Below are 22,512 nucleotides of genomic sequence, written 5' to 3' on the forward strand. Positions count from 1 at the left end.
AGGCGTCTGGGAGAGTGGGCCGCCCTGAGGCGATGGGCCAAGGCGGCCCCTGAGGCGACGGTTGGCGACGGTTGGCGACCATCGCGACCATCGCGACATGGGCCCGTCCGTCCCCAGAGGCTGAGGGGAGCCCGACGCCATCGAAGAGGTAGGGCCCCGGCCCCGGGGGGAGAGAACCGGCTGCCCCCAGGGCGACCAACGGGGACCCTCCTCATCGCCCTCCCCCTTCACCCCCCACGACCTTTGACCTCCGACCTCGCAGGCCTCTTAGCAGTCATTCATTAGAACAGCGCTTAGAACAGTGCTCTGCACATAGTAAGCGCTTAACAAATGCCATTATTATTATTATTCTTTGTCTCTCCCTTTTAGACTGTGAGCCCACTGTTGGGTAGGGACTGTCTCTATATGTTGCCAATTTGTACTTCCCAAGCGCTTAGTACAGTGCTCTGCACAGAGTAAGCGCTTAACAAATGCCATTATTATTATTATTATTATTTTCTGTCTCCCCCTTTTAGACTGTGATCCCACTGTTGGGTAGGGATTGTCTCTATACGTTGCCAATTTGTACTTCCCAAGCGCTTAGTACAGTGCTCTGCAATAGTAAGCGCTTAACAAATGCTATTATTATTATTATTATTCTCTGTCTCCCCCTTTTAGACTGTGAGCCCACTGTTGGGTAGGGACTGTCTCTATACGTTGCCAGTTTGTACTTCCCAAGCGCTTAGTACAGCGCTCTGCACAGAGTAAGCGTTCAATCAATACGATTGATGATGATGATTCAGTCGTATTTATTGAGCGCTCACCGTGTGCAGAGCACTGGGAAGTACAAGTTGGCAACGTGTTCATCATCATCCTCATCAATCGTATTTAATGAGCGCTTTCTGTGTGCAAAGCACTGTACTGAGCGCTTGGGAAGTACAAGTTGGCAACATAGAGAGACAGTCCCTACCCAACAGTGGGCTCACAGTCTAAAATGGGGGGGGGGGTGTCATTCATTCATTCAGTCGTATTTATCGAGCACTTACCGTGTGCAGAGCACTGGACTCAGCGCTTGGGAAGTGCAATAATAATAATAATGATGGCATTTATTAAGCGCTTACTATGTGCAAAGCACTCGTGTTCATTCAGTCGTATTTGTTGAGCGCTTACCGTGTGCAGAGCACTGGACTCAGCGCTTGGGAAGTACAAGCTGGTAACCTATAGAGCCGGTCCCTAGTCATTCATTCAGGCGTATTTATTGAGTGTGTGAAGGGGGGATCATTCATTCATTCAGTCGTATTTATCGAGCGCTTACTGTGTGCACAGCACTGGACTCAGCGCTTGGGAAGTACAAGTGGGCAACGTGTTCATTCATTCAGTCGTATTTATTGAGCGCTGACTGTGTGAAGAGCACTGTATTCACCGCTTGGGAAGTACAAGCTGGCAACATATAGAGCCGGTCCCTAGTCATTCATTCAGTCGTATTTATTGAGTGCTATTGAGTGTGTGAAGAGTGTGTGAAGGGGGGATCATTCATTCATTCAGTCGTATTTATCGAGCGCTTACTGTGTGCAGAGCACTGGACTCGGCGCTTGGGAAGTACAAGTGGGCAATGTGTTCATTCAGTCGTATTTATTGAGCGCTTACCGTGTGCAGAGCACTGTACTCAGCGCCTGGGAAGTACAAGTTGGCAACATATAGAGCCGGTCCCTACCCAACAACGGGCTCTAATAATAATAGCAATGGCATTTGTTAAGCACTTACTGTGTTCATTCAATCAGTCGTATTTATTGAGCGCTTACTGTGTGCAGAGCGCTGTACTCAGCGATAGGGAAGTACAAGCTGGCAACATATAGAGCCGGTCCTTAGTCATTCATTCAGTCGTATTTATTGAGCGCTTACTGTGTGCAGAGCACTGTACTCAGCGCTTGGGAAGTACAAGCTGGCAACCTATAGAGCCAATCCCTAGTCATTCATTCAGTCATATTTATTGAGCGCTTACTGTGTGCAGAGCATTGTACTCAGCGCTTGGGAAGTACAACTTGGCAACCTATAGAGCCAGTCCCTAGTCATTTATTCAGTCGTATTTATTGAACGCGTATTGTGTGCAGAGCACTGTACTCAGCGCTTGGGAAGTACAAGTTGGCATCATATAGAGCTGGTCCCCAGTCATTCATTCTGTCGTATTTATTGAGCGCTTACCATGTGCAGAGCACTGTACTCAGCGCCTGGGAAGTACAAGTTGGCATCATATAGAGCCGGTCCCTAGTCATTCATTCAGTCATATTTATTGAGCGCTGTGTGCAGTGTGGGAAGTACAAGTTGGCATCATATAGAGCTGGTCCCCAGTCATTCATTCAGTAGTATTTATTGAGCGCTTACCGTGTGCAGAGCACTGTATTCAGCGCTTGGGAAGTACAAGTTGGCAACATATAGAGCCGGTCCCTACCCAACAACGGGCTCTAACAATAATAGCAATGGCATTTGTTAAGCACTTACTATGTTCATTCAATCAGTCGTATTTATTGAGCACTTACTGTGCGCAGAGCACTGTACTCAGCGCTTGGGAAGTTCAAGTTGGCATCATATAGAGCCGGTCCCTAGTCATTCATTCAGTCGTATTTTGGAGTGCTTACTGTGTGCAGAGCACTGTACTCAGCGCTTGGGAAGTACAAGTTGGCAACATATAGAGCCGGTCCCTTGTATCTATTGAGCGCTCACTGTGTGCAGAGCACTGTACTCAGCACTTGGGAAGTACAAGTTGGCATCATATAGAGCCGGTCCCCAGTCATTCATTCAGTCGTATTTATTGAGCGCTTACCGTGTGCAGAGCACTGTACTCAGCGCTTGGGAAGTACAAGCTGGCATCATATAGAGCCGGTTCCCAGTCATTCATTCAGTCATATTTATTGAGTGCTTACCGTGTGCAGAGCACTGCACTCAGTGCTTGGGAAGTACAAGTTGGCATCATATAGAGCCGGTCCCTAGTCATTCATTCAGTCGTATTTATTGAGCGCTTACTGTGTGCAGAGCACTGTACTCAGCGCTTGGGAAGTACAAGTTGGTAACATATAGAGCCAGTCCCTACCCAGCAACGGGCTCTAGTGATAATAATGACAGCATTTGTTAAGCGCTTACTATGTGCACTGTTCTAAGTGCTGGGGAGGATACAAGGTGATCAGGTTGTCCCACTGGGGGCTCACAGTTTTAATCCCCATTTTACAGATGAGGTCACTGAGGCCCAGAGAAGTTAAGTGACTTGCCCAAAGTCACACAGCTGACAATTGGTGGAGCCGGGATTTGAACCCATGACCTCTGACTCCAAAGCCTGGGCTCTTTCCACTGAGCCACGCGATGGCATTTGTTAAGCGCTTGCTATGTGCAAAGCACTGTTCTAAGCGCTGGGGAGGTTACAGGGTGATCAGGTTGTCCCACGGGGGCTCACAGTTTTAATCCCCTGCGGGGAGGGAGCAGCCCTGGCCGCCCTCAGGGTCAAAACCCAAGGTGAAAAACCCAGAAATCTCCAAATTTAGGGGCCCCAGGACCTCTCTGTGCTGTGAGGTCGTGTGAGAAATCGGAGCTTGAAGGGTTTTCAAACTCTTGGTCAGTTAAAAGTTGACTTTGTTGGTGAAGGAGCGTGGCATAGTGAAAAGAGTCCGGGCTTGGGAGTCAGAGGTTGTGAGTTCTAATCCTGGCTCCGTCAATTGTCAGCTGTGTGACTTTGGGCAAGTTACTTAATTTCTCTATGCCTTAGTTACCTCATCTGTAAAATGAGGATTAATACTGTGAGCCCCACGTGGGACAACCTGATCACCATGTATCCCCCCTAGCGCATAGTGCTTGGCACATAGCACTTAACAAATGCCAATATTATTATATTATTGTTATTATTATTATTTGTCAAGCATTTATTACCTGCCAGACACTCTGGGGTTGATACAAGCTAATCAGGTTGGGCACAGTCCATGCCTCACAAGGGGTTCGCAATCTTAATCCCCGTTCTACAGATGAAGACCTGAGGCCCAGAGAAGTTAAGTGACTTGGCCAAGGTCACCCTGCAGAAAAGTGGTGGGGTGTTCACGTTGTGGTATGTGGGATGTGCTCTAGGTGGGATTTTCCATCAGTAAATTAGCAAATCGGTGAAGGTATTTAACCTGGTACCTTAGCCCTGTCCTTAGTCTAGTCGGTGGGCACAATTTGCCTGTGGAAACCACTGCTAGGCGAGCTTCTCCAGGATGCCTTTGTTCCACCTGTGGTTTAAGGAAAGGGAGTGGAAAGAGTTGAGGGCAGGGTCTGATAAATAGTCCGTGTCAATCTTAGCTTTTTTGAGAACTCAAGATCTCTTCAGACAGTTTGTAATTCTCACACTATCCTTGGGAGACCACCAAAATGCACATTTTACAAGTGGATAAACTAAGGCAAAAATGTGGCTTGCCCAGGATCACTCAGCTAGTTAACAAAGGAATGCAAAACAGACCACTGACTCAGTTATTAGTATTATTAGCAGTAGTGTTGTTGTTCTGCCCTGCCAAGGAGAATCAGGAACTCCAGAGACATTCTCCATTGACTGGTGGGTTCTTGTTGACTCCTAGGAGCAGGATGTACACATTGCTGTCTGGGCTTTACAAGTACATGTTCCGGAGGGATGAATACTGCATCCTGATCCTTGGTCTTGACAATGCCGGAAAGACGGTAGGTGTTTTCCCCTCGTGTACCCTTTAGGGGCGAGTGCAGTAGTAGCTCCTCACTCCTGTAAAATGCGCTTCCCCCACCAAAATAGTGTTCAGCAGTTTCAGAGGCAAGTTCACCGAGACCTCTGAAACCTTCTAGACACCATAGCTTTACCTTATTTCCTTAACTTGGGAGTCTATTTCTTCAAATTTCTAACCCCAGCAATAAACCTGAAAAAGCCTAGGGTAGAAATCTTCCTGCTGTAAATTTGAAAATCACACCGTTCATATTTTAAACTGAATTATCATCACAGCGTATATTGGATTTTTCTCCCAGAGTTTTTGTCATTCTAAATTCATCTGACAGTGGGTTCAATCCTGGGGTGAGGTTTCCAGCCTCGTAATATCCCTTGTTTTAAGTGTGTTTTTAGATTTTTCACTTTAGGGGACCTTGGTTCCTCAGTAGTATGCAATTGAAGAATATTAGGATGGGAGACTGTTGTGTCTGTGTTTGGAGTTTGGTGTTTGGTTGTTTTTGTTCTTTAGAATATGAGTCTTAAAGCCCATCTTACATCCCCCCCAACTGCCACTTTAGCACTTCTGCACCACATAAGCACTAGGGTGCTTACGCCCACCTTATAGGTACCTATCCTTGCACTCTAATTCTTTGTCTTATCCATAATTTATTTTAGTGCCAACCTCCCCTGCTAAATTGTGAACTGCTTGAGGGCAGAGAGCTTATCTACTTATTCTCTTGTCCTCTTCTAAGTGCTTAATACAGTCCTCTGTCTTGAGTAAGTGCACAATATTACTATTGATTTGATCCAGTTACTAGCCTGATTCCTGTCTAAATCCAAGAAAATATTACTGCATTATTCCTCTTGGAGAGGAGTGTCAGAATGGAGCGACTGCAGGATCCGTCCGATGGGAATTGGTTTAGCCAGGAAATTCTGAAAACTAACTTTGCTTTCCTTTTGTTTTCCTCCTTCTCTTTTAGACTTTCCTGGAGCAGACAAAAACCAGGTTTAATAAGAACTACAAAGGGATGAGTTTATCCAAAATCACCACCACAGTGGGTTTAAATAGTAAGTGGATCTATATGAAGATCTATAATAATTTCCCTTTGGAATTAGTTAAAAAGCCCCCTCCTCCCCATCCCATCCCCATGGTCTTAGTCTATAGAAATAATTATTGCGGAAGAAGTTTACAAATCTGCAGTCTTTGAGAATCAAGCCATGTCAAGATTTATTTTTATGGATTTTAGATCTACTCTGCATTGTAGTCTGAGCAGACAGTAATCTTTGTGAATGTTTTGAATTCTAATCATGGGTTTTAAATGTTCTATATTCAATATGTGTGATTTTATAGATTATATATATGTGTGTGTAGTATATGCCAGATAAAATATTTAATAAATGTGTTCTGTAGTTACAGTTTATTTCCAGAAGAGAAGATGAACAAAAAATATGCCCAGTACACTCAATTGCCTTAAAATGTGTAGATTTCATTCTTGCAAAATCTCATAAGTAAAACTTCTGCTATAGTACTCACCGGTTCTGCCACCTCACACATGTGCCCTTACTGCTGTAGCATCTTAATGCACCGTGTCCAAATAAACTCACATTGTTGACCCAACATTCCCTAATTTGTCACAGTTTTAGCTGAAGTGTGTAGGGAAAATGTGTATTATGGCGGAATTGAGTGTATTGTAATTTTGATTTTGTGATGGACAACCGATTTTGGATGTTTATGGTTTTTAGATGTGTAGATTTGCATTTTGCTCTAATAAGGTGAGATTGTAAGATCACAGCTGCATAATTTTTGATTTCTGGTTAAAATAAGAGAATTTTAGGGAGCTTGGTATCTGATTTGAGCAGCTACCTTCCTACTGAATAGCATGGAAATTGGTTCTTCTTTCCTGGATTTGATTCCTGGGAAGATGACTACCTCTTTTTTTTAAAAAAAAAAAAAGAAGGTAATTTACTTTGCCTTTAATATCGCCTTCCTCACTTTCCTGTTGCTTTGTAGTTGGCACCATTGACGTTGGTAAAGCTCGACTTATGTTCTGGGATTTGGGAGGTCAAGAAGAATTGCAGTCCCTCTGGGACAAGGTAGGTGAAAGACCATTTTGGATCTATATATTTTGTTTTTACCTCATGTCTCCCTCATTCATACTAGAGGTTCCCAGTTTCCATCATGTTAAGGGCAATTGAGTGTTACTGCTGGAGGGTCTTTTGTGCTGTCTAAATTTATTAGAAGGAAGCAGCCTTCCAGATATCTTCCCCCAAATTTCCTGTCCCCAATCCACCAACACTGTCAGTCTACCACCCGTGTGGTGAAATCCAGGAGGTGAAATTGTGTTTCCCAGTCTGAACCGGCTCTCATTCCCTTGGCCCCCTCTCCGTGCTCACCCCTCTACCTCTTATCCTGTCTACGTTGACTTAATCCCTCGTGACAGAAGTGGGGTTTCCTTCCCTAGATATAATGTGTGTCACATAGTAAGCTCTTAACAAGTATCACCACCTAGGTGAGGAGCTGTCTCTAAAGCCAAAAGCCATTAACTTCTGTCTAGCGAAATAGCTCATGATTGGGATAATATTGCTTCATTAGATATCTTTCTGTAACTGTCTCAGCCTAATGTGTGGAAACAAGGGTTAATACAAGATTCTTTAATACCCCCAGTCCTCTGTTATTGTCAGCCATGACACCTGTGACTGATGCATTTAAGGCATTCAGAGTTTTTGACATCTGTTTCTCAAGACTAGCTAGAGAGGAGGGCAGAGGAGAGGATTTCACCTGGATTTCACCACACAGGTGATAAACTGACAGAGTGTTGGAGGATTGGGGACAGGAAATTTGAGGGAAGATATCTGGAAGGCTGCTTCCTTCTAATACATTTAGACAGCACAAAAGACCCTCCAGCAGTAACACTCAATTGCCCTTAACGTGATGGAAACTGGGAACCTCTTCGCAAGAGGAGAAGGGCAGGGGGCAACAAGATTATGTCACAATACCTGTAGGACAGGCATGTGGGGGTTACTATAATTTGCTCACTGCCAAAAAGGGCCAGAGCCTTTTTGGCTTATAGGTTCACTCTGTGCTGCCTTTAGACTGTGAATTCATTGTGGGCAAAGAACATGTCTTCCAACTCTGTTGTGTTGTACTTTCCCAAGTACCTAATAAAGTACTCTGCACACAGTAAACGCTGAGTAAATATGATTGATTTATTGATTCAACCTATCTCCCAATAGTGGGGGTTTTTTGGGTCACATTCCAGTTTAGAGAATTGGGCGTTTCATTCATTGAAGGGCTTAATCAGGGCAAAAAACTTAGTCCTGGTGTATAACAAAGGCTAACACCCAGAGTTATTTTTTTATCATTTTTTAAATGGTACTTAAGCCCTTATTATATGCCAGGCCCTGTACTTGGCACTGGAGTAGATATAAAATAATTGGGTTGGACACAGTTCCTGTCCCACATAGTCTTAATCCCCATTTTACAGATGAGGTAAGTGAGGCACGGAGAAGTTAAAGTGACCAAGTGGTGGAGCCTGGATTGGAACCCAGGTCCTCTTACTCCCAGGTCAATGCTCTTTCCACTAGGCCATGCTGCATCTCATTCTCGTCCTTTATTGAGTCTTCAAGAGTATAGGAAACCAAAGGCATAAAAGAACTGGAAATACTGCATGCATTATTATACAGAAGTTCACTATTTCTTGGGAAAGACAGAATTGACCTCAGGGACACATCGTGGAAATCTGTAAGATGATGAGGGGATGGAGAAGTTTCCTGTATGTTAAACTGAAAATATTAGAGACGCTTCAGTCTAGAAAGACAGAGGTTGATAGGGACATAATTGAGGTTGACAGAACAAGAAGGGGTCAGTCAATCAGTGGCATTTATTGAAGACTTACAGTCTGCAGAGCACTGTACTAAGGTGATGCAGGGCAAACATGAGATTATTTTTCACCAGATCTCAATGACAGGTTGAGGGGAGCATACACTGAAGGTTGAATATATAGGTTTGAAGTACTTCGTGAAGCAGGTGGTAATTATGTAGAATCCATTCCCTCAGGAAGTTGGGTAGCCAATATCAGGAAGTGTAAGTGGAGTTTGGAAAATTCATGAATGTGCTGTTTATAATGAGTTATTAAAGGGCAAGTAGGGTTGTTAAGCTCAAGAAAAATTAATATAGATGCTTAAGCCCATGATTATAGGCAGGCAACCATCACACAGTTCCTCCAAGCATCTAGTTGCCACAGAATACCAAGTTAGGGGGCTTAGTAATGGCATTGGTTATGTTCTTATGTTCAAAATACCTAGAAAGAGAACCAAAGAAAAAGGACTATCTTTGACTAACCGTCCTCCTCCTGTCACTTTAGTACTATGCGGAATCCCACGGGGTCATCTATGTCATTGATTCTACAGACGAGGAGAGGCTTTCTGAGTCCAAGAGAGCATTTGGTGAGTGTGGAATTTCAAACTGTGGGACTTTGGTTTCATTGCACACTATCTAAAAAATGGTACATGGGCCGAGCCTGCCATGCTGGGCCACAGAGCCACTCAGCTTCCTTGTTTTTATGTCTCTCAGAGAAGATGATCACCAGCGAAACCCTGGAGGGTGTCCCCATCCTGGTGCTGGCTAACAAGCAAGATGTGGAGGTAGGTTTGCCCCTTCTGCCCGACCTGAGGGTGGTTTCTCAGACCAGAAGGCTGGGCCCCAAAGATTCTCCATTAGCGAGTGAGAATCCAGGTCTGCCCACTGAGTAGCTCCGTCCTCCGTGGTTCAGGTTAAAGATTTTTGTGAATTCAGTTCTAGAGAAATCGGGGACTCCGTTTCCAAGGATTTGCTGAAGCAGTGCCCGTCAGTGCCACAAATGCTTGTGTGGACACTAGCTAGTCTTGACCCAAACACAGTGCTTCTTTAACTTCCAGCCCCTAGCAGCTGTCATTGTGGATCAAGACATTCTGCCTCCCCTTGGTCTGGGTATCTTAGCATCTATTCTTTACTTTCATTATTTTACAGCAACTGTGTCAGACTTTCTACAGTGGAGAGTGTGTTGAGACACAAGTGTTCTCATCCCTTCCTCCCCTGGAAACTTGTCCGTTCTCATTCGTCTCAGAAGTCCTGCAAGGCTAGGATTACTTGTAGAGCTCCAAGTAGGACGAGGGACAGGATCTAACCCGGTTATTTTGTATTTACCACAGTGCTTGACGCACAGTAAGCGTTTGACAGGTTCCACATTTTTTATTGCCATTGTGGCATTGGTTTATGTGGACAGGCAAAGAAAATTTGGTCTCACTGAGGTTTGGGCTTAGTTCAGTGGACAGGAACTAGTCCCTTGAGTTCTTCCCTTTCTCCTAGCTCCTTTTTGATTAAGGTAGCCTGGTGCAGTGGATCAGGCAGGACAGGCCTGAGGTTTGTCCTATATAGTAAATGTTTTACAGTGCACATTTTGTCCTATTTTTAATCAGTGGTATTTATCAAACACTGTGTGCTGAGCACCGCACTAAGCCTTTGGGAGAATACGGTAAAGAGTCGGTAGATATGATTCCTGCCCCCAAGGAGCTTACAGTGTTGAGTCTTTACTTTTGGAACCCATTTTTCAGGGTGGCAGAATCCAGGATGGCAGGAGCCTCCTCGGTTTTGGTGGCTATCACATGCTTTGGACAAGACGAATGTGAGCAAAAATGTGTGTTTGACCTGTGTGTATCTGAAATCTGATCACTTTAGAGAAGCAGTGTGTCTCAGTGGAAAGGAGCCCGGGCTTTGGAGTCAGAGGTCTTGGGTTCTAATCCCGGCTCCGCCTCGTCAGCTGTGTGACCTTTGGGCAAGTCACTTAACTTCTCTGTGCCTTAGCTCATCTGTAAAAGGGGGATTAAGACTGTGAGCCCCCCGTGGGACAACCTGATCACCTTGTAACCTCCCCAGTGCTGAGAACAGTGCTTGGCACATAATAAGCACTTAATAAATGCCATCATTATTATTATTATTATTATTATTATCATCATCCATGAGGTATCCATAGATGTAAGACTACATATTATCCACTAGAGGGCGCTAGAACCACAATTTAAAAACACCCTGCCCGGAAAAACCTTGCAGAAATTTATTTTTTTATGATAAGCGCTTCCTATGTGCCAGGCATTGTGCTGAGTGCTGGGGTGGATGCAAGCTAATCAGGTTGGACACAATCCACGTCCCTGATGGGGTGCCCAGTTTTAATCTCCATTTTACAGAGGAGATAATTGAGGCACAGAGCAGTTAAGTGACTTGCCCAAGGTCACCCTGAATGATAATAATAATAATAATAATGGCATTTATTAAGCGCTTACTATGTGCAAAGCACTGTTCTAAGCACTGGGGAGGTTACAAAGTGATCAGGTTGTCCCACGGGGGGCTCACAGTCTTAATCCCCATTTTACAGATGAGGGAACGGAGGCACGGGGAAGTGAAGTGACTTGCCCAAAGTCACACAGCTGACTAGTGGAGGAGTCTGGATTTGAACCCAGGACCTCTGACTCCAAAGCCCAGGCTCTTTCCACGGAGCCATGCTGCTTCTCTGGGGATCGTTATTCACCTTTATTGGTGCCAGGGGGCAAGACCGGCTGAGTCCGCGGCCCGAGGGGGTGGGCAGTGTCCGTCAGTCCCGGGGGGCGGGGGGCCGCCCTCCGACAGGGCAGGGGGCGGCTCGGGCCTCGTCGTCCTGGTGGGCGACGCCGAAGCTAAGTGGCAGAGCCAGGATTAAAACCCAGGTCCTTCTGACTCCCAGGCTTGTGCTCTAGCCACGAGTCCACACTGCTTCTCTCAGTCTTTTACTGACTGAGCTAATTGTTGAAAATGTATTTGTCCATTTGCTCCATGGATACCTTCATTTTTCTTCTAAACTTGAATTTAGACTAGTTGACTAGCTGTTGCCCACCCAGTAGACAGTAGCCACTCTTTGAGACCTACAGATATCATTGGTACATTTTTGTCTCATCTTGCTACTAGTGGCAAAGTAGAACCCAGCCCCCCAGACTAGGCAACATTGGTGGGATGTAGTCCAGGGCGGCTTCTGGTTTTGGGTCCTTCCCTCTTCCTCTCCTGTGGCTGGAGTGAATTCTAGGTCCTCTTCACGTTCTGATGGGCTTGGGAAGAGGCTTCCTGGTGAGGTCAACATGGGGAGCCCCCTACCCTTTCTCAAACCTGACAGAAGCTTGTTCTTTTTTTTAAAAAAAAATGGTATATGTTGAGTGCTTACTATATGCCAGGCACTCTAAGCACTGGGATAATTACAAGATAATTGGGTTGGACACCCAGTCCGTGTCCCATATGGGGCTTGCAGTCTTAATCTCCATTTTACACGAGGTAACTGAAGCACAGAGAAGTGAAGTGACTTGCACGAGGTCACACAGCAGACAAGGGGCATAGCATGGATTAGAACCCAAGTCCCCTGACTCCTAGGCTCGTGCATGTTCCACGAGGCCACGTGGCTTCTGACGCTGCTTGTTGGACCCCAGCTCAGCTGCGATCCGCGAACTGAGCCAGCCTAATGCAGCCCAGCCCCCCCGGGGACACCTGTGGATTGGATCAATTATCCTGGACCTCCCTCCCCACCCCCAAACCCTCCTGGCGATCTGGCATGCCCGAAACCACTACAGCATTACTGGGGAGAGTTCTTGCAGTGGGGGACTTGCAGGTCCTAGCAGAGCAGTGTATCAACTCCTCAGACTGAAAAACCAGCTCTGCTTGCTACGTGATGAGTAGCTAGTAGGCAGAATAGCACAGGCTGCACAGGTGGTCTAGGTCCGGGATTGGGTGAATGCGTTCCTGCCTCAAATGCATGGAGCCGGGGTGATTGCTGTTCAGTCACCTCTGAGATATGCCAAGAATCCCAGCCCTGACTAGATTTGAGATAGGACAGAACAGCCAGGATGTTTTGCTTGTGATTTGGACGGGTTAGCCTCGGCTGGTTTCACCAGTTACCGTTAATTATGGTGACCCCATTACGTGTAGGGTGTGAGGTCATCATTAGTAGTGATCAGTAGTGGAAGACTCTGGAGAACTGGTTTATGTACTAATACAATGAAACCTGACCAGGAGGTGCAGTCTGCTCTCTGCATTGCAAAATGTTACCGAGGAGTCGGTCATTTTACCGTAAAGGGTTGTGTACGTCACACATATCTCGGGGGAAGTGATAGTCAGGCAGCCCCTCCGGGTTTTGGGGGTTTTTTTAAAGGTATTTGTTAAGCACTTACTATGTGCCAGGCACTGTACTAAGTGCGGGGGTAGATAACAGGCTAATCAGGTTGGACACAGTCCATGTCCTACATTTTACAGATGAGGGAACTGGGATCCAGAGAAGTGAAGTGACTTGCCCGTAGTCATACAGCAGCCAAGTAGAGGAGGTGGGATTAGAAGCGCTTAGTACAATGCTTTGCACACAGTAAGTGCTTAATAAATGGTCCCTCTCCCTCGCTGGCCTCCAGTGATGCCGGGGCTGCTGCAGAAGGAAGTGGTTTTGGTGCCGAGGAAAGCAGACTTGAGGGCCGTCTTCCTTCATCCTTCCTTTGGTTTGCTGATCATGGAATAATAACCTATACTTCTTCTCTGGTTCCCCGCCGCCAAACCCCCGTGGACGTCCCCTCCCAGGGCATTCTGTTAATCGACCCCAAACTGTGGTAACTGGTAGATATCCACTGTGTCTCTTTTAAATCTGTTAGGTTTATCATGTTCTCTGAATTCCCAGAATGGGGTGGGCTCATGGAACCCCTTCCAGGCATCCCATGCCACGGGGGGGAGGGGGCAAGAGCGGCCAGATTACTCCTGCCATCCCAGATTGCCCCTCCTGCTACTTCCACAGCCCCACGGATTTTGGCTCAAAGGCAGAGTGCCACACTGAATTCCGCAGTAACAAAAAAGAAGCTATTAATTTCAGCTGTGACTCAGCGGGCCACCTCGTGTTGAATCAGTAGCACAAAGAGAAGAGACTTCAAGGTAGAACTGGATTTAGGAATTTCTGATGAAAGATGGAACTTTAAAAACAAAAGAGCTTCCTCTTCAAACATTTCTGCCCAAATCACTGTTTGCACGCATCAAATCTTTTGAGAAAACCCGTTCGTGTCCATCACAAAGCCAGTTGGTTTAAAAGTTTAGGAGCCATAATTCCTCAGTCCTGATTCTTGCAGTCGTTTGTCTGATAAGGGTGAACAAGCGGGGTTGGACCCAGCTTTTTTTTTTTTCTTTTTTGGTGTTTGTTAAGTGGTTACTATGTGCCAGGCACTGTACTAAGCGCCAGAGTAGGTACAAGTCAGGTGGGACACAGTCCATGTCCCACATGGGGCTCACAGTCTTAATCCCCATTTTACAGATGAGGTAACTGAGGTACAGAGAAGTTCAGTGACTTGCCTATGGTCACAGCAGACAAGAGGTGGGGCCAGGATTAGAACCCAGGTCCTTCTGACTCCCAGGCTTATGCTCTCCTTCTCCCCCCTTCAAAATGACATTTCTTACCCCTGAAAAAGAGGGGTTCAGCGGTTTCATCTTTCGTTTTCTGTACTTTCATAATCTTTTTAGGTTTTCTGTCCCCTGTCATTTTTTTCCTTCCTCCCTCCTTTGTCTTTCCCTTTTCCCATTCTTTTGAATTTACCACTGGGATTCCTAAAAAAAAAAAAGCGTTAGATTGAGAAAACAAATATTTGGGGTATGTATTCTGGAGATCTCCCAGACTCCATGAGGTCAGGGCCGGGTTACAATATCCCGACATTTTTACTTCTGAGGATCTCTGTGTTTCTCCCATCCCACCCACAGATGAAGGAACAGGGCAGGCGTAGGCCTGAATTTTCCTGTAAAATTGTCCCTTTAGGATTTGCAATTGGGTCTTAGACCCATCTTGTGGTGGGGGATAGTTGGACTGTGAGCCCACTGTTGGGTAGGGACTGTCTCTATATGTTGCCAACTTGTACTTCCCAAGCACTTAGTACAGTGCTCTGCACACAGTAAGCGCTCAATAAATGATTGATTGATTGATTGGCAAAATGGGATAAATTTCAACGAAGACCAAGTGTTGGACTAAGAGTCTTTCTGACTTTGCGCCCAATTTTCTGGTTGACTGTAAGCAAGTCACTGAGCCTCTCTGTGCTTGCTTGTGAGTTTCCCCATCCAGGAAGTGGAGGCAGGGGCGAGGAGGTTAGCTTTAGTCCTGTCCAAGGAAGTTGTGAGGATGAATGAGAAAAATCACTCTTTCCTCCTTCCTAGCTGTCCCCTCAAAATCTACCACCTCTACTTATTCCTCAGACATGATCACCTCTTACACTTAGAATCATTTGCTCTGACCCTTCTCCCCTTAACCACCATCTTCAACCTTTCACTTTCTTGTGATTCCTTCCCCTTCACTTTTAAATATGCTTCAATCTCTTATACTTAGAAAAGCTTTTTTGGGGTCCCACAGTCGCCCATTCCTGTCCAAACTTCTGGAAAAGCTTGTACACACCCACTGCCTTCACTTCCTCTCCTCCAGTTCCCTTTTGCCCCCATTTGCCCCCTTCACTCCATTAAGGCTACATTCTCCAAGGTCACAAATGGCCTATTCCTTTCCAAATCCAATGGGGTCCTTCCTATCCTACTCCTCCTTGGCCCCTCAAATGCCTTCAACATTGTGGACCACTCCCTTATCCTAGAGATGTTATCTATCCTTAATTTTACCAACGCAGTCCTCTTTTGGTTGTCCTACCTCTCTAGAGCCGTTCCTTTTTTGTATGGTATTTAAGCGCTTATGTGCCAGGCACTGTATTAAGTCCTGGTGTAGATACAAGATAATTAGGTTGGACACAGTCCATGTGCCTCATAATAATAATAATAATTATGGTATTTGAGTGCCTACTATGTTCCTGGCACTGTACTAAGCACTGGGGTGGATACAAGCAAATAGGCTTGGCCACACTCCCTGTCCCACATTGGGCTCACAGTCTTAATCCCCATTTTGCAGATGAGGGAGCTGAGGCACAGAGAAGTGAAGTGACTTGCCCAAGGTCACACAGCAGATAAGCACCAGAGCTGGGATTGCAATCCAGGTCCTCTGACCTCCAGGCATGTGCTTTTTCAACTAGGCCACACTGCTCAGTCTTTAAGCACCTGTGCACATTCATGGTTTACATTAATGTACTTATTTATGTGTCTTTTAATCCTCATGTCTATTGTCAGCAGCTGTAGCATCGTTTCTTTCTCCTTCAATCTGTGAATAGTTTGCATTTCATCCTTCTCTTTTATAAATTCCCTGAGGGCAGGGACCGTATCTCTTTCTCAACTGTGTTTTCCCAACTCTGAGTAGTGTTGTGGCATGCATGCTCTCACTAAAAGACCCGTCCTTCAGTTCAGAGATGATACCACCGACAGTGGGATCAGGTAAAGGATGACCTTTAGCTTCTATTAAGAGTCGTCATCAGAAGTTTCAGGGTTGGTGGTGTTTTTTTTTCTTTCAAAATTCCTCCATCTGTACATATCCTGACATTATTTGCTCCCAAATCCTCCCATCTCCCCCCCCACCTCGCCCCCTTAAATTTCTCATTCCTGTTCTTTTGCCAAAAAGAGGAGCCCTGCCCAGGCCTGCAGGTCTCTGGCACAAAAAGTGGGTGAAGCTCCAACCGGGCAGATTGTCCTAGGAGAGTAAGTGCCTGTTTTTCTCTCCTTCCCTTCCCACCTCCCCTCCTGTTTTGTGCAACTTTGGGCCAGATAGAATCATTATCCCAGGCAAGTGCAGCCACTGAGACACTGCTGCCTATGGCCGGAAGTTGTGGTGTACTCTCCCAGACTAGCACTCCCACCAGCCTGGAATAAGGGAGGATCTAGAGAGGTGTAGGTCCTGGGCCCCTAGGGTCCAGTTTGAGCCGGGCCCCATCTCCGGAGCTCATACAGAAGACTGCAAGACTGGATTTCGTCTTGCAGTCCACTCGCATTCTTGACCAAAACCGAATCCTCATTCCTAGAAGGTGAGGAATGATTGCTTCATTCGATTAAATAACAAATTGGCAGCAGGGAAAGGGGCCTGGCCTGGCAGATACTACGCGTGCAGCGGGATAACGTCTTTTCGATTACCAAACACAATGCCACTGGGAGCTTTTAGAACAGCTATTTTTTGTCCCTGCTCTTTCCAGAAATTCCCCGGATGTGCCCTACTCTTTTCATTGCAGTGTAAGAAGGACAAGGTCAGGGGAAGTTTTGAGTTGGGGCACTGGGTGGCGAAGACTGAGAAAGTTTGCTTTAGGGAATCAATCGTATTTACTGAGTGCTTACTGTGTGCACAGCACTGTACTAAGCGCTTGGGAAGTACAAGTTGGCAACATCTAGAGACGGTCCGTACCCAACAGTGGGCTCACAGTCTAGAAGGGGGAGACAGAGAACAAAACAAAGCATATTAACAAAATAAAATAAATAGAATAGATATGTACAAGTAAAATAGAGTAATATGTACAAATATGTACATATATACAGGTGCTGTGGGGAAGAGAAGGAGGTAAGGCCGGGGGGATGGAGAGGGGGACGAGGGGGAGAGGAAGGAGGGGGCTCAGTCTGGGAAGGCCTCCTGGAGGAGGTGAGCTCTCAGTAGGGCCTTGAAGGGAGGAAGAGAGCTAGCTTGGCGGATGTGCGGAGAGAGGGCATTCCAGGCCAGGGGGATGATGTGGGCCAGGAGTCCACGGCGGGACAGGCGAGAACGAGGCACGGTGAGGAGATTAGCGACAGAGGAGCTGAGGGTGCGGGCTGGGCTGGAGAAGGAGAGAAGGGAGGGGAGGGAGGAGGGGGCGAGGTGATGGAGACCCTTGAAGTCGAGGGTGAGGGGTTTCTGCCTGATGTGTAGGTTGATTGGTAGCCACTGGAGATTTTTGAGTAGGGCAGTAACATGCCCAGAGCGTTTCTGGACAAAGACAATCTGGGCAGCGGCTTGAAGTGGGGAGAGACAAGAGGATGGGAGATCAGAGAGGAGGCTGATACAGTAGTCCAGACGGGATAGGATGAGAGCTTGAACGAGCAGGGTAGCGGTTTGGATGGAGAGGAAAGGGTGGATCTTGGCAATGTTGCGGAGCTGAGACCGGCAGGTTTTGGTGACGGCTTGGATGTGAGGGGTGAACGAGAGAGCGGAGTCGAGGATGACACCAAGGTTGCGGTTCTGTGAGACGGGAAGGATAGTAGTGCTGTCAACAGTGATGGGAAAGTCAGGGAGAGGGCAGGGTTTGGGAGGGGAGACAAGGAGTTCAGTCATCAGTTCAGGGAAGAAGTAGTTTCTGTGTTTGGGGAAACTGGGGACTTCTCACTGCAGAGGGTTAGTCACCAGGCACCTGCTCTTTGTCTTTGAAGACCCAGGTACAGAGACAAAGGCAGCTGATAAGGACTGTAATTTCTGTTTTAAGTGTCTGTCCTAATGACTCAAAAGAGAGCAAATGAGAGCCAGGAATAGGGCCTCAGCTCTATTGGTACACAGTGCTTTTCTAACCCTTCTGACTCTTCTCAGCAGACCCCACTCTGCCAAAAGCCTATTGAGCCGTTCCCATGCTTGTGGGAATCAGATACCATCACAAAGGTCACGGTGGAAAGGAGGGGAAAGTCTCATTTGATTTCTACTTTTCCTCTCCCTTTAGACCTGCCTATCTATTCCTGATATCAAGACAGCCTTCAGTGACTGCATTAATAAAATTGGAAAGAGAGACTGCCTGACACAATCCTGCTCTGCTCTCACGGGGTAAGTGTGGAAATGAGTGGTTTCTGCAGCATGATGAAATACTGCATGAGTTTCATCGGTCATCACAGGAGGGACTGTAGGCCTCGTTTGGTGCCTGAGTATCTCCTTATGTGGGCGTTACCGAAGCGGAACCTTGTAAACTATGCCAGTGAGGAGCAGGCCCCAGGTCTAAGCGTAACCTGAGAGTGGCCTGAACTTGGACTGATAAGCAGTTTTCCAGAGAAACGGGGCCATGTGATTGTTTAGCGAATGGTGTGTTGACTCCTGTCACAGGAGCCGAATGTCCCAGGTGCCGCAGAGAAGTTTCTGTGGGTAGGAGTAATGTTTGAGCATGTACCAGGTTTAGGTCTAGGGGACCAGAACACCTCAAGGTTTGTAAGTGACCCCGTCTCAGCTGATTCAAATCTGAAAGCAAGGAGAAGACATGCTACTTAGCAAACCATGGCCAAGGGTAAGGGATTATTCAATCGTAAATTCAGTCATATTTATTGAGCGGTTTTTGCAGAGCACTTTACTAAACGCTTGAGAGTACAGTTTAACAATAAGCAGACGCATTCCCTTCCCATAATGAGTTTACAGTCTAGATTATGGATACAGATTATGTATCGTGAGCTAGAGGCCCCCAGAACTGTCCACTCCCTGCACTCCCAGGTCCTGCCCCTGTGTTACCTCTCCAGCCCCCACCTCGGGGCTGCTCCCCACCTCCCTTCAGAGCTTCCTCTGCTTCATAGCCGGGTTCTCCGGGAACTCATTGCCCTAGTCCTGGTATCTCTTCAGCAAAGGGTTAAAGGAGGGTGTCAGGGCTTCTCCCCCTTCCCTTCAGAGCCTCCCCGGCTTCATAGCTGAATTCTGTAGAGACTCACGGTCCTGTGCCTGGTATCTCCTCAGCAAAGGGGTGAACGAGGGCATCGAATGGATGGTGAAGTGTGTGGTGCGGAACATCCACCGGCCTCCGCGGCAGAAGGATATCACGTAACGTGGGGAAAGCCGCGACCCTCGGCTCAGACAACTGGTCTCCGGCACGGACTCTGCCCTCACCGTGGAAAAGGTTTCCGGAACTCCTGCGTCAACTGATCCCTTTTGTTTTGTTCGGGGGTTTTTTTTGTTCATTTGTTTGTTTTTAAGACAAGCTTTCTTTCTCTTTGTGTCAGAAGAAATCTTGAGGGTTCTGACTTGGAGCTGGGGGAGTGCTCCCTGTGGCCGTGTGCGTGGAGCCCCCGGCCTGGGGGGGCAGGGGCAGGGGGCTTCCCCCGTCCTGGAGCTTATTCCGCCCACCCCCCCACCTCCAATAGTCCAATAACTTCCAATCATGGCGGAGGGCTTAGTGACTTCTTGAATCTCCGAGGAGTTGGTGGTGGGTTAGGGTTATTGAGTTTTTATAGTCCACTAAAAGTAGGCTGTAGAAGAGGAGTCTACCCAAACTGTGATGGAAGGAGTTGAGTCCTCCCTGTGGGGTTGGCTAGGATTCAGGTCGGGGTTGATTCTCTCAAGCCATGAGGCTACTTTTGGCCACCTGCTCTGCCCAGTCCACCTGGGCAGATCTGTATACTGGGTTTGTTTGAGTTCATTCACGTGTACTGTTGGGTAATGGGGAATATCTTTCTCCAGAGTCTTCTCCCCAGGAGTGACAGCCCCCCACCTCTATCATAGATGACATTTCCCTCCAACGAGAATGGAGAGGAGGTTCCTTTTCAAGAATCAGTGAAGGAGTTTTATCTAGACCGTTTGATTACTATTGCAAAGATCAGGGTGAGGTCTTGCCAGAGTCCTTTTATGGGGTCTGGGAGAGGCTGCCGGTAAGAAACCTTTTGTGAACCCCTCATGGTGCTTTCACAACTGTTTCCCAGGCAGGAAATGCCTGCTGGTTTCCAGGAATTCTCCCTGGAATCTCCTGCTTCAAAGCAGGGTTGTGTGGAATTGGGACAGCAGGTGTGATGCCCACTGGGGAGAAAATTTTGAGCGTGAGCAGGGACCCCAAGGACCCAAGAAGCCTCTGGGCATGCTGAGGCTAGGGACGTCAGTGCAGAGTCTGGGACGTGGTCCATCAGATTTCAGCCTGAGAATGGGCACACTGTAACTGCAATCCAGACCCTCAACCATAAAGAGACATTTAATCACAGAGCCACCCATCGAGGTAGAGGCGGAGGAAGGAAGAAACAAGTATTTCCTAGAAAAGCTGGTCTTGAAAACCCATTCAAAAGCCACTCGAGTGTTTTTGTATTTAGTGGCTTCTGTTAAGAGGCATAACTCTGCCAAGCAGCACTGATATGCATCCCAGGCTCTGTTGATAATCGGGCTCTCTCGCCCTCTAATCAGGTTCTTTCTGTTTTTAATTATGAGCTTTCTCTTTTACTTGCAGTAGGAATTGATTTTCTGGGTGATGTTTTGATTCTGTAATCTTGAAACTTGCTTCCTCCACCCCATGTGGGGGTGGATGAGTTCAACAGTAAAGGTCTGAAGAGCCAGCCACCCATTTGAGAGTGCTTTGATTTTTTTTCCCTCCAAGAGGAGTGGGCTAACCATTTTGCTTGTTCCGAACTTGTGGAATCAGTGGGATGGGGGCCTCGGAGCAAAGGCCAGGGCTACTTTTTAGTGTCTGAGTAATGCTTTTGTCAGCACTTTGTATCCCTGAGAATCAAAACCACTGGAATTTTGGAAGTGGTGGCTTTATTGATTCTGGGATGGGATCAGCCACTCCATGTTGCTGATCAGGATATTGCAAATGAGAGGGAGCTTAAGAGGCAAGATAAAGGTCCCGTTTTTCTATTGAACCAGCAGCAGTGGAGGGACAGAAGGCCCTTGTCGGTTCTGCTTCCCATAATGCGTGGCAACTCCAGATGAATAACAGTTTAATGTCAGTGATGGTGAAGTCTGGGGTTTGATTACATCTAGACTTTGCCCCCATCTCTGCCTCAATGGGCAGAAGGAAACAGGACAAGGAAGGAAAAGTTCCCTGTATGATGGGTTCTTTGCCCTGTAACATAAAGGGTCTCAAAATGGAGGGAGTCTTCCAGCAGGCTAAGAACTACTAGTGAATTCCCCCATGCCTTCCTGTTAATTTTTCTAGTACAGCTAGGGCTAGCCACAAAGGAGTCTAGGGCAGAATTATTCCTCCTGGCAGCTTCCAGGATTGTGCTCACCTCATTCGTGCCATTATTTGGAAAATGTTCATGTAATAAAGCAGAAAGGACTGTTTTGTTGGTTTTTCTTTTTTTGAATGGCACTTCATCTCACTGAAAATCAAAGGAATCAGTAAGCCCGAAGCTACGGGTACCCAGAGAAACTATGTGATGAACTGGCTGGTCCAAATGTGATTAAATCAGAAAAAATCATATTGAAAACGATGAACACATGACTGCCTCATTTCCTTCCTTCCCTCCTTTCCGCTCTTCTACTCCTGTCTCTGCCAGTTAAGCAGCATGGCTTAGAGGAAGGAGCATGGGCTTGGGAATCGGAGGTCGTGGGTTCTAATCCTGGCTCCGCCACTAATCAGCTGTGTGACTTTGGGCATATCATTTAATTTCTCTGTGCCTCAGTTACCCCATCTGTAAAATGGGGATTAAGACTGTGAGCCCCACATGGGATAACCTGATTACCTTTTATCTACTACAGCACTTAGAAAAGTGCTTGGCACATAGTAAGTGCTTAACAAATACCATTATCATTTTTATTATTATTATTATTATTATTATTTCATGAATTGTTATTTTAATCTCTCACACCTGTTCCTCATTAACTGCTTATCCACTTAAGCTTTATAAAGCATTTGCGTTTGGAGTGCTCAGTGAGAGTTCATTCCGGAAGTGTTTTGCAGTGGGAGCCAATTTGAAGGTTTATGGTTATCTCTGCCATACAATAGGATATGGTTCTCCCTCCAGGCTCAGATTGTTTGGCTACTGGAGTGTATCAACAACTAAATTGCCAACTCAGGAGCGGGGGCAGTGGGGTGGGGTTGCCTGGTCTGTAGTTAAAGCAGTGAGTAGCCTGAGACACAGGAAATTTAGTTCCTCTAGCCCCATTCCTGACTGCTCCGGGACCACAGGAAGGTCACTGGCCCTCCCTGGGCTTGACTTTCTTTTTCTGAACTGGGAGGGGCTCACCTCATCCTAGGCTGGTAGTTAGGGCTCTGAGCTCTTGAGATGGTAGGGG

General features: G+C 46.7%; 1 protein-coding gene across 2 annotated transcripts; it reads left to right on the plus strand.

The window, feature by feature from the left end:
* The first annotated feature begins 24 nt into the window (after nt 1-24).
* ARFRP1 (ADP ribosylation factor related protein 1) lies at nt 25-21,567 on the plus strand. Of its 2 annotated transcripts, XM_038750452.1 has the most exons (8): nt 25-148; nt 4,572-4,671; nt 5,647-5,734; nt 6,678-6,760; nt 9,031-9,112; nt 9,240-9,310; nt 18,263-18,363; nt 19,252-21,567. In XM_038750452.1, the coding sequence occupies exons 2-8, from the start codon at nt 4,579-4,581 to the stop codon at nt 19,337-19,339; spliced, it is 606 nt and encodes a 201-aa protein (XP_038606380.1). In that variant the 5' UTR covers nt 25-148; nt 4,572-4,578; the 3' UTR covers nt 19,340-21,567. The 2 variants fall into 2 exon arrangements, with proteins under 2 accessions (XP_038606380.1, XP_038606381.1); XM_038750453.1 differs by lacking the exons at nt 9,240-9,310; nt 19,252-21,567 and having other exon boundaries at nt 18,263-18,362.
* The last annotated feature ends 945 nt before the right edge of the window (nt 21,568-22,512 follow it).

The sequence above is a fragment of the Tachyglossus aculeatus genome, chromosome 8 (assembly GCF_015852505.1).
Source record: "Tachyglossus aculeatus isolate mTacAcu1 chromosome 8, mTacAcu1.pri, whole genome shotgun sequence".
NCBI classification, from domain to species: domain Eukaryota; kingdom Metazoa; phylum Chordata; class Mammalia; order Monotremata; family Tachyglossidae; genus Tachyglossus; species Tachyglossus aculeatus.